Source organism: Caretta caretta, chromosome 5, assembly GCF_965140235.1.
Source record: "Caretta caretta isolate rCarCar2 chromosome 5, rCarCar1.hap1, whole genome shotgun sequence".
In the NCBI taxonomy this organism is placed as follows: domain Eukaryota; kingdom Metazoa; phylum Chordata; order Testudines; family Cheloniidae; genus Caretta; species Caretta caretta.
Genome location: NC_134210.1, coordinates 110,272,480 through 110,288,161, shown reverse-complemented (window position 1 = coordinate 110,288,161; position 15,682 = coordinate 110,272,480). Strand labels below are relative to the sequence as shown.

Here is a 15,682-nt window from a genome sequence, read left to right as displayed (position 1 = left end):
TTGCAGGGGCCGTGAGACCCACAATTTTAGCTGAAGTCAATAGGAGCTGCAGATGCTCAGCACCTGTGAAAATCAAGCCCTTGGAATCTCAAGTTGAGCACCCAAAAACAGAATCACCCCAAATTAGAATTTGTCTTTAACATCTTTGTTAGTTGGTGTCCCTATTTGTACGCTGCAGATAATACCACCTCTGTAACCTACATCACAGTAGGGCAGTGAGCATTAGTTAATGTCAGCATAACTACTTTGAGATGCTGTCATTGATCTGTTCTGGGCAGAGCACTCCTTTCTGGAGCTAAATGGGGAGCACAGGTGAGTGGTTCTAATTGCCCACACCCCTGCAGGTGTTGTGGGGCATGTCAGTCTAGAAGGGCCAGTGCTCAACCCTCCAGCCAAGGCCTTCTGGCTGTTTCTTCCCCTCTCAGGATCACAGGTGAAACAAACAAAACCATCCACAGTCAGGAACCAAAGTTAAATAAAAGTAAAAATGAAAAGCAAGAAACCCGTAGGCTGCTTCAGTGACGGTATCAACCTCTCTTACTTCAGAGAGCCTTGGAAATATCACAGTCTGCCCCAGAGTCCACTGGGTCTCCAGTATAAGTCTCAGTCTCTTCCCACTTAGCCCAGGGGATCTGTGTCCTCCTTTCTGCAAGAGCAGAGGCACTATTGGCTGGCAGATCTCTCCTGGGGAACAGGGAGCTCAACAGCCTGTTACCTTCCCAGGGTTCCCACCATCTGAGTGGAGTTTCCTTCCTTTTAACTCCTCCTCCAAGCATGGCATGATTTACAGCTTCAGGGGGCGGGGCCAAAGCAGCTCCTTAATAGTTTATAGGTTCTCAATGTGAGGGTCATGATTATCCTGCCCTTCCCATAAAATGGCAGGGGGAACCCAACATAAAAAAAAGTTGAAAACCAGTGGGTTAGTTCTTTAGGACTCAGTTCAACAAAGGAAAAAACATGTGCTTAACCTTAGGCATACAGTATGCTTAAATACCACTGGAGTACTCATATAAAATCTTACTTGAACTATATTTTACCCTGACTCTTCTTCCTTTCATAGACAGAGCATGCATGGCTCCCTATCCGAATCAAAGGTGCCATTCCCAACCAAAACCCCAGAGCTGCCTTCATGGCTATGTTCATCCTGGAGGTGGACCAGTTTATTTTGAGCCCCATGACAACAACAACGGTGGATGCTGAAGACAGTGAAACACCCAAATCCCTGCTAGTGTTCAACATTACCAAGCCACCCCCACAAGGCTACATCACTCATCTGTTAGACCATACCAAGCCTATCACCTCCTTCACGTGGAAAGATCTCAGTGAGATGCTTATAGCATATCAGCCTCCAAACAACAGCCATACAGAGAGGAGGAATTATGAGGTAACAATGGGACATACAGAGCCTCTTATTTTTCCCCCCTCTAGCATTCAGTAAGTTGTCGATAGAGGTGTTCATTTGTAATAGGTATCTATGAGCAAAATGAATCTTTCTATTGATTGGGAACATACCTCACTAAAATGTGAGGTATATTTTTATTACATTTTTCTTTGAAGTCTGCTGCTGTTACTGCTGGGAATCCCATGAAAGAGAATCCTGTGACTCTGATGAGCTACCATAGACCCTCTAAAATGTCCCCTCAGTCTACTGTAGAACTCAACCTTGACTGACCAAAATGTATCACTTAAGGGATCTTATCTCTTTACATCCCTGCCCATCATTTATTGAGCACTGACTTCCTTTCACACATTTTCATACATTCTTACCTCTGGTACTACAAGAGTCACATTCTCTGTGTCGACTCAGGTCACTGTTTACTGCAAATCACCTCTGCAACCTAGTGGCAAATTCTTTGTATTATATACAGACAATAGGCCTGATTCCAATCTCATTGATGTGTTTAACATCTGCTAACTCCACCAACTTCAGTGGAGTTACTCAAGTTTCTTGCTGGTGTAAGTGAGATCAGAATCAAGCCCTATGTATATTTTATTATTTCTTTTGAATCTTAAATGGTAGTGTCTGCTGAGTATACTGCCCAACTGTACTTCATTATGAGGTGTGTCACTAATTCTGACCCATCAGTTTACCGCAGTCTAACACAAATCAGGTGTTCTTTTGCTGTTCACTACTTATTTAGGCCAGGTCTACACTACACACTTACATCAATATAACTACATTGCTCGGGGGTGTGAAAAATCCACACCCCTGGGCAATTGACCTAACCCCTGGTGTAGACAGTGCTCTGTTGATGGGAGGGCTTCTCCTGTTGACTCAGCTACCACCTCTTGCTGAGGTGAATTAGCTATGCCCATGGGAGAAGCTCTTTCGTCAGTGTAGTAACGTCTTCACTGAAGTGCTAGAGAGATGCAACTATGCCGCTGCAGCTTTTTAAATATTGACCTGCCCTTGATCTATTGTCGTCAGAAACGCCAAATTGTGAGACTAAGATTACAGAAATATTTTAAATCCTAAAGAAATGAATTGCACATCTTTTCCAACTCTGCCCATCACAGTGTTTAGTTGTGTTCCTCACGTCAGGTCTGTGCCACTGGGTTTTACTTATTTTTGTATGATGTTTTCCTCAATATTTTATTCTTGATATAAATATTTTGCTGCGTTAGGTGTTACAGCATTTAATAATAGTACACTGTGGAAGGAGAAAGAAGAGGTGAGGTAGGACAGAAATTATGTATTTTCAGAAGCAGTTTGATGAGAGAAAGAGTCCAGGAAGAGATCCAGGTAGATAGTTGCAGGTGTCAGGAGGTTCGGAAAGGAGTTCATTCTAACAGTGGCGAGATATGTGAAGAGACAGGAAGTCAGAAGCAAAGCAAAGGGATGAAGAAGGAATAGGCAGGGAAATAGAGTGACAAGGTCTATGCAGTAAAATATTGTGGTACCTGAGTCTGATCCCAGTAGGCTGACAGGGCATGTCTATTTTAGTTCAGCAGGGTCATGGGACCCTCACAGGAATTCAAGCAGTAATAGCAGCTGTCTAAGGAAACTATAATTAAAAATCTGCCTGATGGGGTCACCTTCCAGAATCCCTGGGAAGTGTTTATGTTTTTAAAAACTTATTTTTATTTTTTGTACAACTTGTACTTAATTTTCCTCACATTTTTATTTACCAGCATCTGATAGATTTAAAAAGCAGAAGCTGAGCAAGGCAATGTACCCCAAAGCTATTTACTGTTGCAAAACCCCTGTGTGAGTTTAGTCCACCCTAGTGAAAATTAAAATGTGTATCTTTCCTGTTAATGTATATAAATTTACAGCTATATTTAATCTTATTTTCCCTGTGTTAACTGTAAAGATTGCAACACAGGAAAACAGAGCTATAAGGTGGTACAGAAAACTAGGGGTTTTAATAACATACTGAACATACTGATAACTATGGTTATCACAGTATCCAAATCCCTTGAAGTTTAGAGAGACTAATATTTCAGTTATCTGCATGCTGCATATACTTTGTACACACCTAGACAAAGATATTTCAACCTGTTTTTTCAACAAAGGTATTTTTTTTATATAACAGGTGGAGTTAGAGGTTCATGACTTCTACTTTGAAAGGAGTTCACCAATCACTGTGCATATTTCCATCAGAACAACAGATACAAATGCTCCTCGGGTGTCATGGAATACAGGTGAGATTGAATTTCGCTACAAAATGTATGTTGATGCAGAGATGGGTTGAAGGTACAACTTTCAGGTCTGGATGCACAGTCTGACCAGCTCAAAGTTCAGGGTGTGTGTTTTGTGTTTGTTTGTTTGTTTCTCCTTCTCTGTTTTGGTGTGACCCAGTCATAGAAGCTAGAACAAATGTCAGAATGAAACAGAATGAAAATGCAGAGTAACAGAAGCAGGAAATGGGGGTATGAGAAAATCAAGATATTCTGTATCTTAATTAAATACAGTAATGACATTTTACTTTCTGCCACTTTTTTAAAAAATACCTTCCTTCCTATTTTGTTTCCCATATAATTCCCTCTGCTCCTTGTATATTAATCTGCACAACCTATGTTTTCCTGCTGTTCAGAGGTCAGTCCTAAAGAAGTTACAGACTTGTTGTAGGAATCACTTGGAAAAATGCTATGTTCTGTGTTATGCAGCAGATCAAACTAGATGATCATAATGGTCCCTTTTGGCCTTAAAATCTGAGAGTGTGGGTTTAGCTAACCCAGGAGAATCTTTGATGTTATTTATTGAGAGTCTGCTGTGTTGTCTTAAATCAGGCCAATGGATTCTGTCGGAGAGGGAGTTAAAAGTGGTGTTGTGTGGCTTTTCTAGCCTTATCTGCTATTTTGACAATATTAATGTATTAATTTATGTTAATATTTATAAATCTGCATTAGTCTCAAAAACCTATGGGCACATGTATACTACTATTAAAAACATAAACTGAAAACACATCATGGACAAAATTCATGCCAGTGCTATTCCTTTGAAATCAAGCAGTAATTTTGATCTCTGAGATAGACAGCATCAGTGGCCAACCCATCTCTAACACTTGAAGATGACCGTAGCAGCATGTTGTCATGATAGAAGGGAGGATTGAGAAGAAGAGTCCTCAGCCTACCCTTAGAGAAAAGTACCCATGTATCTAACCCAACCTGAAATGGATGCTTAAGTAAAAAGTTGTGCCATGCACTGTGCCTTGAAGGTCAGCCAACTTTGGGCTCTAGTGCATTGACAAAGGAAGTGAATACCAGAACCAAAGGCACTCCACTAACTCCAGCCTCCCATCTCCTGGACATTCAAGTCTATGAGCTCTCAACAGGAATACCTTAGCTGATTTACTGAGGCAGGAAGTTGGTCTGTTAGATAGCTGGGAACCAAACTGTTTAATTCCTCTGTAACAGAGGTCTAAGTGACATTGAGTAAAATAATTAGTCTGGTGCCTGGAATGAAAGCGGATAGTAAGGCTTTAAGTTATTTTTGAAATGCCTATTTGCAGGTGTCAGGGTTCCTTCCCCACTCTGAACTCTAGGGTACAGATGTGGGAACCCACATGAAAGACCCCCTAAGCTTATTCTTACCAGCTTAGGTTAAAAACTTCCCCAAAGTACAAACTTTGCCTTGTCCTTGAACAGTACGCTGCCACCACCAAGTGTTTTAAACAAAGAACAGGGAAAGAGCCCACTTGGAGACGTCTTCCCCCAAAATATCCCCCCAAACCCTACATACCCCCTTTCCTGGGGAGGCTTGGGAACAATATCCTAACTAATTGGTTACAAAATCATCAAAGACCCAAACCCCTGGATCTTGGAACAATGGAAAAATCAGTCAGATTCTTAAAAGAAGGATTTTATTAAAAAAAATAGAAAGGTAAAAATCATCTCTGTAAAATCAGGAAGGAAAATACTTTATACGGTATTCAGATTCAAAACACAGAGGATCCCCTTCTGGGCAAAACCTTAAAGTTACAGAAAACAGGAATAAACCTCCCTCTTAACACAGGGAAAATTCACATAAAACAAAAGATGAAGTAATCCACCTTGCCTGGCTTACCTATACTGGTTGCAATACTGGAGACTTGGATTAGGATGGGTTGGAGAAGATGGATTTCTGTCTGGCCTCTCTCAGTCCCAAGAGAGAACAACCACGTAAACAAAGAGAACAAACAAAAGCCTTCCCCCCCACGAAGATTTGAAAGTATCTTGTCCCCTTATTGGTCCTTTGGGTCAGGTGCCAGCCAGGTTAGCTGATCTTCTTAACCCTTTACAGGTAACAGGATGTTGCCTCTGGCCAGGAGGGATTTTATAGCATTGTAAACAGAAAGGTGGTTACCCTTCCCTTTATATTTATGATAGCAGGCAATTATGTTGGTGGAATTTAATTTGTTCTTTCTCCTGACCATTTGCACAAAGCACTACAATAGGTTCACTTGATAGCCTTGAATGCCATCCAGTTATAAACACACGCTTTGCTGAACCTATTCTCTGTTCTTTGTAGGCCTTGATCTCCTGGAAGGGCAGTCCCGACCAATCACGTGGCAACAGTTTCAAATAGTGGACAATGACAACATCAGGGGTGTTCGCTTGGTTACAGTTGACGGCTTACAGCATGGACGGCTCACTGTAAGAGGTAAATTGCCATTTCCTCTTTAGGGATTGGAAACAAATTATTGTATTGTATTGTAAAGTGGAATGCACAAAGATAGTTAGGTCCCTAGCTCTCATTGAAATCAATGAAAGTTAGATGCCTAAATACCACTGAAGTCTATGGAGTTACACCAATGTAAAACCAATATCTCTGGGAGGACAGTAAGGCCCCAAATGTCTTTATACTGGTCTATGCTGTTTGTAGAGAAGAGCAAAACTGGAGGTATTTTTACTTTTGCAAAACTCCGTATACATTAGCAAAACCAAAACCATGGCTAGTCTGGATCCAAATCTCATATGGTTTGAGCCCCACGGGTGGAAAAGATGGATGGAAAGGCCCAATCTTTATTTCTTCTTCTTCTTTATTTTGTATAAACAATTGTTTACATTTATTTCCTTCGCTGACTCTGTGTGTGTGTGTGTTGTGTTGTGTTATATACTATAAATACACTAAACAGAAAAACTCTGTAGCTGGTTGACTGATGGGCACAAAGATCTAAATGACTGAACAGTATCTGATTTAAAATATTTTGAAACTATGTTCTATACAGGATTTCAGTTAACACTAAGATGGCCAGCATTTGAACAGAGGGAGCAAAAACCTAGTACTGCTCTGCACGGATTTATTCCTTCCCTCTTTATCAAAAGCACCTTGATTATGTCTTTAGTTACATTAATGCTATTTTAGGAGCAGTTTTGTTTGTTACCTAATAGTTTTGCTCCCTCTGCTGTCTGGCTACTTCTACTGCTATTGAATAATAATAAAGTAGAGGGAAGTATTGAGACTGGGTATTCTTTTAAAAAATCCTCTAAAAAGAGGTGAATGTAAGGAAATAAACTATATCTCAATAAACTATTCACTCAATTTGAGTAAAAGTGACCTAACTCAAATGTAATTATTTTCCTTTGCCACTAATGTGTTAAAGATGAGGCTAAAGAATAGTGGAGCTTGCTAACTGAGGAAAGCTTCTAAGTAAATATACGTATTATTTAGAATCTGGATCTAATTCTCCAGCGGATTATAGACATTTTTATAAATAGATCAAATTTTGGACCTAAACTCCTTTACAATATTGCTGTAAATCAAGTCCAAACTTGGCTTTTCAGGGTGCTAATCTTTGATATAGTGAATGTTATTGCATACCATTACAACATTCTTAAGCATTCCTTATATAAGTAAGTGCAGAGGAATAGTTTTATTACTTTAAAAATATATGGGCCTAATTCTCTGTGCCATTAACACCATTTTTACATTAGTGTAGCTCCACAGATGAATATGATCAGAGTGAGGTTCCAGGAATCTGTTAATGTAGTTTCTTTGGAGCAAAAAGAAAAACTATCAATATAAAAATCATACACTTAAAAATCCTTTCTTCTTTTATTAATAGCTTTGATTATAAAACTGAAAGAATTTTAAAGATCTAAGTGATTTTTCTCTTTTTAAATGTTTAAGTAAAAGAAATCCATCCTGTGGTTGAAATAAAAGAAAAATCATTAAACTTTTAAAAATGTTATTGAATTTTCAGATATGCAAAAATATAAATGAGTTCTAAACACATATGTGCAAGACAATAAAGTAAATATTAAAAAAGGAAAATAAAAGGAAGAGGCAATACATAAGCTATCCAAAAGGATATATGTCTTATATTCCAGCAAAATGTTGTCTGGAGTCTTCCATCGTAGTTGTGTATTGTTGTCATTTTACAAATAATTGCTTCACAGAATTCCCTGTAATATATAAGTTCAGGACAGGGCTGTGGATTTACCATTAGCCATGAATAAGGCAAGTGCAGCTGTACTGCCCCAGCAGCTAAACAGAGAATTGGGACTCAGAAACACAATCTGGTCCCTGGTTCCCTCCTTGCTTTGGGGGGAGGAGTTCTGATTCAGCCCTTTAACTGAGCAGATTACATCTCCCTGTATACTGGAGATGCACCAGCTGGCATGTTGGGAGGTAGAGTCAATGCTCTTCCCATACTCCGGTCCTTTCCCTCTCACTCCCCACACACCTGTGCAGCCAGATGTATCTGGCTCACAGAAGTTGCTTTCCCAGCAATGCTAGTAACTCCATTCCATGGGCACACCGGGCAATCCACAAGCTTGCCCTCAATAAACTTTTCAGCCATATATCTTATTTTTTTGGTCTAGTACAGGTCAATTAGATATCCTAACCTTCAAGGAAAACCTGGAGTTTAGCATGCCAGTTAAGCATAACTAGTTTGATAGAGATTACTAATAAAGGCAATGCCCATTGAAACTAATTAAAAGACTCTTGTTAACCTCAGTGGGCATTGAATTAGGCTCAAAATTTCTACCAACTATTTAGTATGCCATGTTATATTATTTGTCAATGCTAAGTGCCAAATCATAGGGCCTGTTTATGGACCAAAGAAGGCTTCTGAAGCCAGGGAACTGGTGTGGTCCTAAGGCATGGCAGCTGGGATAACTGTTGAGAGAGAGGCTCCATAAGGGAGCTTTGCTCCTGTTGTGCACTGTAAAGTAATGTTGTATGCAACTCTCTCTGTGCCACCACACAAGGAGTTTTTTGTGGGGCATTGTGTGTGTGCAACCATTGGATCCACAGCTATGGTGGAAACCCTCCTCCACTAGGGAATTTCAGAGTCTGGAAATACTGTTGCAGCTGGAGATGGCTGTGCTGGTGCTCCATAGCCTTGAAGTGGGAGAGTATTCAGCCCCTGTGCCCATGAAGAGATCCCCTGCTCTAGAGACAGAATTTGACGCTCAAGGCATTTTACCTAAATGAGCAGTTGTGTGTGAGCATATAGTGCTGAGTACAATGGAGGTCCTATCCCTGTCTGGGACCTCTAGGTACAAACAAATAATAATAATTATTAATAATGGATGTTACTTTTTGCTTACAATGAAATATTGATCTGTAATCAGAGAGCATATACTCTTTGGGCTTAAAATAAATTGTGAGTGATGCTTTAAGAAACAGTGATAGATAGCAAACACTGATGTCTTCAAATGGTCTATATGACAGAATGGACGTTGTGGGGAGTTTTGTTTGCCACCACAGTTGTGTAACTGTTAGCAAAGTACATAGCTTAGTAACTATGCTGGACCATGTTAATACTTTCTGTTTAGATAGGTTTTGAATAAGCTTTTCTAACTCAGACATGTATTTCCCCCCTTAATAAAATTCATACGAATTACACATCTTTGAAATGTTTCTTTCATTGTTTTGACAGGAGGGAAAGGATTCATGTTCACGGTCTCTGACCTTAGGACTGGGGTTGTTCGCTACCACCATGATGACAGTGACTCTACAAAGGATTTTGTGGTATTTAGGATCTTTGATGGCCACCACAGTATTCGCCATAAGTTTCCAATCAATATCCTGCCTAAAGATGACAGCCCCCCTTTCCTTATCAGCAATGTTGTAATTGAACTGTATGAAGGGCAGACCATTCTGATCCAGGGCTACATGCTTCAAGCTTCTGACATGGACTCCAGTGATGACTACATATTCTTTAATGTTACCAAACCACCACAGGCTGGAGAAATCATGAAGAAACCAGGGCCGAACCTTATAGGTAATCTAAGAAATCCACAGCAAGATGAACTTTCTTTTGTGGGGGCCAAACTGTGCTCGTGGTTACCATGGTGTAAATCCTTTGAATTGAATGGAGTTATTCTGGATTTACATTGGTGTAATTGAGAGCAGAATGTAACCCAGAGTCACCTCAATCTATGAATATTTTTCTGTTGTACTTTCTTAGCTAGAGGAATTTGGGTGGTCAAGAGACTTTCTTGCTGCAATGATTCCTACCAAGCTGAAAATTAGAGGATGGCACAGATTGTGCTAAATAGAGGGTGGGTGTGGGGGTTCTTTTATTCCATACCTCAACACAGAATCTCTTTGCTAGATTTGTTAGATAGTTATTTTTGTTTGTATAAAGAAAAGGAGTACTTGTGGCACCTTAGAGACTAACGAATTTATTTGAGCATGAGCTTTCGTGAGCTACAGCTCACTTCATCAGATGTTTACCGTGGAAACTGCAGCAGACTTTATATACACACAGAGAATATGAAACAATACCTCCTCCCACCCCACTGTCCTGCTGGTAATAGCTTATCTAAAGTGATCAACAGGTGGGCCATTTCCAGCACAAATCCAGGTTTTCTCACCTTCCACCCCCCACACAAATTCACTCTCCTGCTGGTGCTAGCCCATCCAAAGTGACAACTCTTTGCATAATCTCCGTCTCAAGGAATATTTCCAAAATAGCTCTGAACAACATACTAATCCACAGAGGTCTCCCTGCCAACACTACAGAAAGAGGGATTCTAGATGGACTCCTCCTGAAGGTCGAAACAGCAGACTGGACTTCTACATAGAGTGCTTCCGCCGACGTGCACGGGCTGAAATTGTGGAAAAGCAGCATCACTTGCCCCATAACCTCAGCCATGCGGAACGCAATGCCATCCACAGCCTCAGAAACAACTCTGACATCATAATCAAAAAGGCTGACAAAGGAGGTGCTGTTGTCATCATGAATAGGTCGGAATATGAACAAGAGGCTGCTCGGCAGCTCTCCAACACGAGTTTCTACAAGCCATTACCCTATGATCCCACTGAGAGTTACCAAAAGCAACTACAGCATTTGCTCAAGAAACTTCCTGAAAAAGCACAAGATCAAATCCGCACAGACACACCCCTGGAACCCCGACCTGGGATATTCTATCTACTACCCAAGATCCATAAACCTGGAAATCCTGGGCGCCCCATCATCTCAGGCATTGGCACCCTGACAGCAGGATTGTCTGGCTATGTAGACTCCCTCCTCAGGCCCTACGCTACCAGCACTCCCAGCTACCTTCGAGACACCACTGACTTCCTGAGGAAACTTCAATCCATCGGTGATCTTCCTGATAACACCATCCTGGCTACTATGGATGTAGAAGCCCTCTACACCAACATTCCACACAAAGATGGACTACAAGCCGTCAAGAACACTATCCCCGATAATGTCACGGCTAACCTGGTGGCTGAACTTTGTGACTTTGTCCTTACCCATAACTATTTCACATTTGGGGACAATGTATACCTTCAGATCAGCGGCACTGCTATGGGTACCCGCATGGCCCCACAGTATGCCAACATTTTTATGGCTGATTTAGAACAACGCTTCCTCAGCTCTCGTCCCCTAAAGCCCCTACTCTACTTGCGCTATATTGATGACATCTTCATCATCTGGACCCATGGAAAAGAAGCCCTTGAGGAATTCCACCACGATTTCAACAATTTCCATCCCACCACCAACCTCAGCCTGGTCCAGTCCACACAAGAGATCCACTTCCTGGACACTACAGTGCTAATAAACAATGGCCACATAAACACCACCCTATACCGGAAACCTACTGACCGCTATTCCTACCTGCATGCCTCCAGCTTTCACCCTGGCCACACCACACGATCCATCGTCTACAGCCAAGCTCTGCGATACAACCGCATTTGCTCCAACCCCTCAGACAGAGACAAACACCTACAAGATCTCTGTCAAGCTTTCTTACAACTACAATACCCACCTGCAGAAGTAAAGAAACAGATTGATAGAGCCAGAAGAGTTCCCAGAAGTTACCTACTACAGGACAGGCCTAACAAAGAAAATAACAGAACGCCACTAGCGGTCACCTTCAGCCCCCAACTAAAACCCCTCCAACGCATTATTAAGGATCTACAACCTATCCTAAAGGATGACCCAACACTCTCACAAGTCTTGGGAGACAGGCCAGTCCTTGCCTACAGACAGCCCCGCAACCTGAAGCAAATACTCACCAACAACCACATACCACACAACAGAACCACTAACCCAGGAACTTATCCTTGCAACAAAGCCCGTTGCCAATTGTGCCCACATATCTATTCAGGGGACACCATCACAGGGCCTAATAACATCAGCCACACTATCAGAGGCTCGTTCACCTGCACATCCACCAATGTGATATATGCCATCATGTGCCAGCAATGCCCCTCTGCCATGTACATTGGTCAAACTGGACAGTCTCTACGTAAAAGAATAAATGGACACAAATCAGATGTCAAGAATTATAACATTCATAAACCAGTCGGAGAACACTTCAATCTCTCTGGTCACGCAATCACAGACATGAAGGTCGCTATCTTAAAACAAAAAAACTTCAAATCCAGACTCCAGCGAGAAACTGCTGAATTGGAATTCATTTGCAAATTGGATACTATTAATTTAGGCTTAAATAGAGACTGGGAGTGGCTAAGTCATTATGCAAGGTAGCCTGTTTCTTCTTGTTTTTTCCTACCCCCCCCCCCCCCCCCAGATGTTCTGGTTTAACTTGGATTTAAACTTGGAGAGTGGTCAGTTTAGATGAGCTATTACCAGCAGGAGAGTGAGTTTGTGTGTGTATGGGGGTGGGGGGGATGTGAGAAAACCTTGATCTATGCAGGAAATAGCCCGACTTGATTATGCAAAGAGTTGTCACTTTGGATGGGCTAGCACCAGCAGGAGAGTGAATTTGTGTGGGGGGTGGAGGGTGAGAAAACCTGGATTTGTGCTGGAAATGGCCCACCTGTTGATCACTTTAGATAAGCTATTACCAGCAGGACAGTGGGGTGGGAGGAGGTATTGTTTCATATTCTCTGTGTGTATATAAAGTCTGCTGCAGTTTCCACGGTAAACATCTGATGAAGTGAGCTGTAGCTCACGAAAGCTCATGCTCAAATAAATTCGTTAGTCTCTAAGGTGCCACAAGTACTCCTTTTCTTTTTGCGAATACAGACTAACACGGCTGTTCCTCTGAAATTTGTTTGTATAAATTCACCTTTTTCCCTCGTCACTGGGCTTCAGAGACGTCACTGGGAATGCTTTTACTTCATATTGAACAATTATGAAGTTTTATCAAAGTTTCTGATATAAAGATGGAGTTTTCAATCTCTTTCAGTGGATGCACTGGACAAAGAAGAAAAACCTTATAACAAGTCTCTTCTTTATGAGGATCAAGATGACCAAATTTACCAGTGATTAAAATTATAAACAGCTCTATTAAATGTGCTTTCTTTTATTCTTTGATTCAACAGGGTATCCTGTCACTGGCTTCCTTCAGAGAGATCTGTTTAAAGGACTAATTTACTACCGTCACTTGGGAGCAGAAATATTTGAGGATTCCCTTGAGTTTGTCCTGTGTGATAGCCATGACCCTCCCAATCTCTCAGAGCCACAGGTATTATGTCTGAGGATTTCTTGAAGAGTGTGGAGTTAATGTCAGGACACCAACCTACCTTCCTACAGTGGATTGTTGAAAACCCTGTGATTTTTCCCTCTTTCTAACTTCCAGTCCTAAAAGCACAGCCTAGGATGTGAAAACCAAGCTGCGTCCTTTTCCGTGTGCACATTATTACCAATAATAAAATTCTCCAGACCAAATTCTCCCCTCATTTATAACTCAGCAATCCTAGTTTCTTTAATGTTTGTCTGACGAGAGAATATTTTCAGGTCTCAAAGGCGTTAATGGAGATTGTACCAGGTGTTAAAATGAAAGGCCAAATTCATTCTAAGGGCTAGATCCTCAGCTAGTACTGTCAGTAGCCACTTTGAAGTAAATAGATTTGCACCCATTTATACCATCTGAGGATTGAGCTGACTGAATTTAATATTTCCTTGACTTTAGAGGCACACTGCCAAGGTTTGTGGATTTAAAATGTGCACTCCTGTATATTTCTGTTACATATTATACATTAGTCCATCAGTTATTTTTCTGTGTGGATGTTTTTAAAAAAAACAACAGTTCAGTGCCCTCTTGTCTTTAAGAAATATTTGACAACCAGTGCTTATGCACAACACTACAGTAACAAAACAGTGTAAACTGTAAGTAGAGCTGGTCAGAATTTTTTCTCAAAATGTGCTTTTGATGGAAAATTTTGCTTTTATCTAAATTGAAACATTTTGAAAAATATGACTATTTTGAATTCTTGCAAAGAAGTTATTTGTTTCAAAACAAAAAAATCATTTTGGAATTTCATTTCCGATTTCCAAATTTTCATTTCAGAATTTTAAAATGTTAGGATTTTTTAAAAAGTTTTTTACTTTTATATTTATTTTTATTATTTTTACATTATTTCATGATAATGTAATAGTTTAAAAATAAAATAAAAATAACAGAATATATAAAATCATTAAGGACAGCTGCTACTTACTACTGGTTGAAATATCTTGTCTTCTGTTTCTGTTCTGCAGGAAATTTCAAAAATATTTGTTTTAGTTCCAAATGAGAATGAAAAAAGCTTTTGAAATGTCAAAATTTCCTATGAAACAGAAATTCTGAGTTTTAACCAGTAAGGCCCTCAAACAAATAAGGAAGAATAACCAATATTACAATTGCATGCATGATGGAGGAAAAATTAAATTAAAACATGTACTTCCATTTTAAAAGATTTGTTCAAATATTTTAAACATGAACCAAATAAACTCTGGTGGTTTCCTTTAAGCATGATTCTAAGAGCATTTAGTGTGTTTCCAGCATTCTACCAACCCTATGATATTTTTCTGTATTCTTTACTCTAGGTGGTGATAGTGCACATTATTCCTGTGGATGATCAGCTTCCAAAAGAAGCTTCCGGGGTTACCCGCCACCTCACTATCGAGGAAACTAAGATAGCTCACTTAACTAAGAAACATCTCCATTTCATAGACATGGAAGCACAAGAGAGGGAACTCATCTACACAGTAACCACCTCCCCATTTTTCTCTTCTACTCATGGGTATGTGAGAGTGAATGTACACTCCTCAACACAGGAGATGGCAGGCACCAAGTGGCAGGGAAAGTGTTGGTGGCAAAGTAAGGCTGTTGCCTGTGTGCACACACTAAGTTCCCAATCCTGCATGCATGAGCCTACCTGTGTGGAGTTAGCTGCAGGATCAGGACCTGGTGTGTTAATAATCATGTGGGTCAAAGCTAAAGCAACAGGACGTGAGGGGCAACATCAAGTGGTTAAAAGAGAGTGAGTTCAGCACCAGTACCCTCTCCAATTTACCAAGAGGAAAGAGTTTTGCTTACTACCACTGTGTAGCTAAGGCTGGGGATCAACACTTTTCTGTTTTGGGCCAGACCAGCAGAGAGTCAGTCTGTAACTTATTGGTATGGTTATCTGTCAGGTGGGCAAATGGTTTATAGTCTTGAACAAGCCTGTGGGCTAATCAGAAGAACTGCAGCTGAAGCCTATAGTGAGCAGGAGAGAACTCAGAAGCCAGGTGTTGAGGATAACAGAAGGGAGATGGGCCTTTTAATGTGTATGTGTGATATAAAGTTGATATACTCAAGACCGAAAAAGGTGGGTCCAAACTGTTCCGTAAGGTGTGAATGAGATCCTTCTAATAACTATAAGAATGTGAAGAGCTTAGGTCATCTTAGTAAAACGGTGACTTTGGAGTGGATCAAGTATTTTTAAAGGCCTTGCAAAGAAAATGGCGGAAGTTGTTTGCAAGAGGTTAAACAGAATAGCCTGTAGGGATCATGCTGAAGCTCCCAAAGCAAATAAATGGTCTCTTTCAAGGGGCTTTTTGTGTGTATATAAAAATTAAAA

At 40.6% G+C, this 15,682-nt stretch overlaps 1 protein-coding gene across 9 annotated transcripts in view; it reads left to right on the top strand.

The window, feature by feature from the left end:
• The window catches only part of FREM1 (FRAS1 related extracellular matrix 1), a 107,492-nt gene that overhangs the window by 24,424 nt on the left and 67,386 nt on the right, over positions 1-15,682 (top strand). For all 9 annotated transcript variants that reach the window (XR_012668625.1, XR_007356775.2, XM_048850809.2 and 6 more), the window contains exons 6-11: positions 1,061-1,384; positions 3,537-3,645; positions 5,954-6,085; positions 9,315-9,659; positions 13,181-13,323; positions 14,664-14,860. Coding sequence is in view for 7 of the 9 variants with exons in the window: in XM_048850809.2 (XP_048706766.1) it covers positions 1,061-1,384; positions 3,537-3,645; positions 5,954-6,085; positions 9,315-9,659; positions 13,181-13,323; positions 14,664-14,860 (1,250 nt within the window). In the remaining 2 variants the exon portion in view is untranslated. The remainder of the gene's footprint in view (positions 1-1,060; positions 1,385-3,536; positions 3,646-5,953; positions 6,086-9,314; positions 9,660-13,180; positions 13,324-14,663; positions 14,861-15,682) is intronic.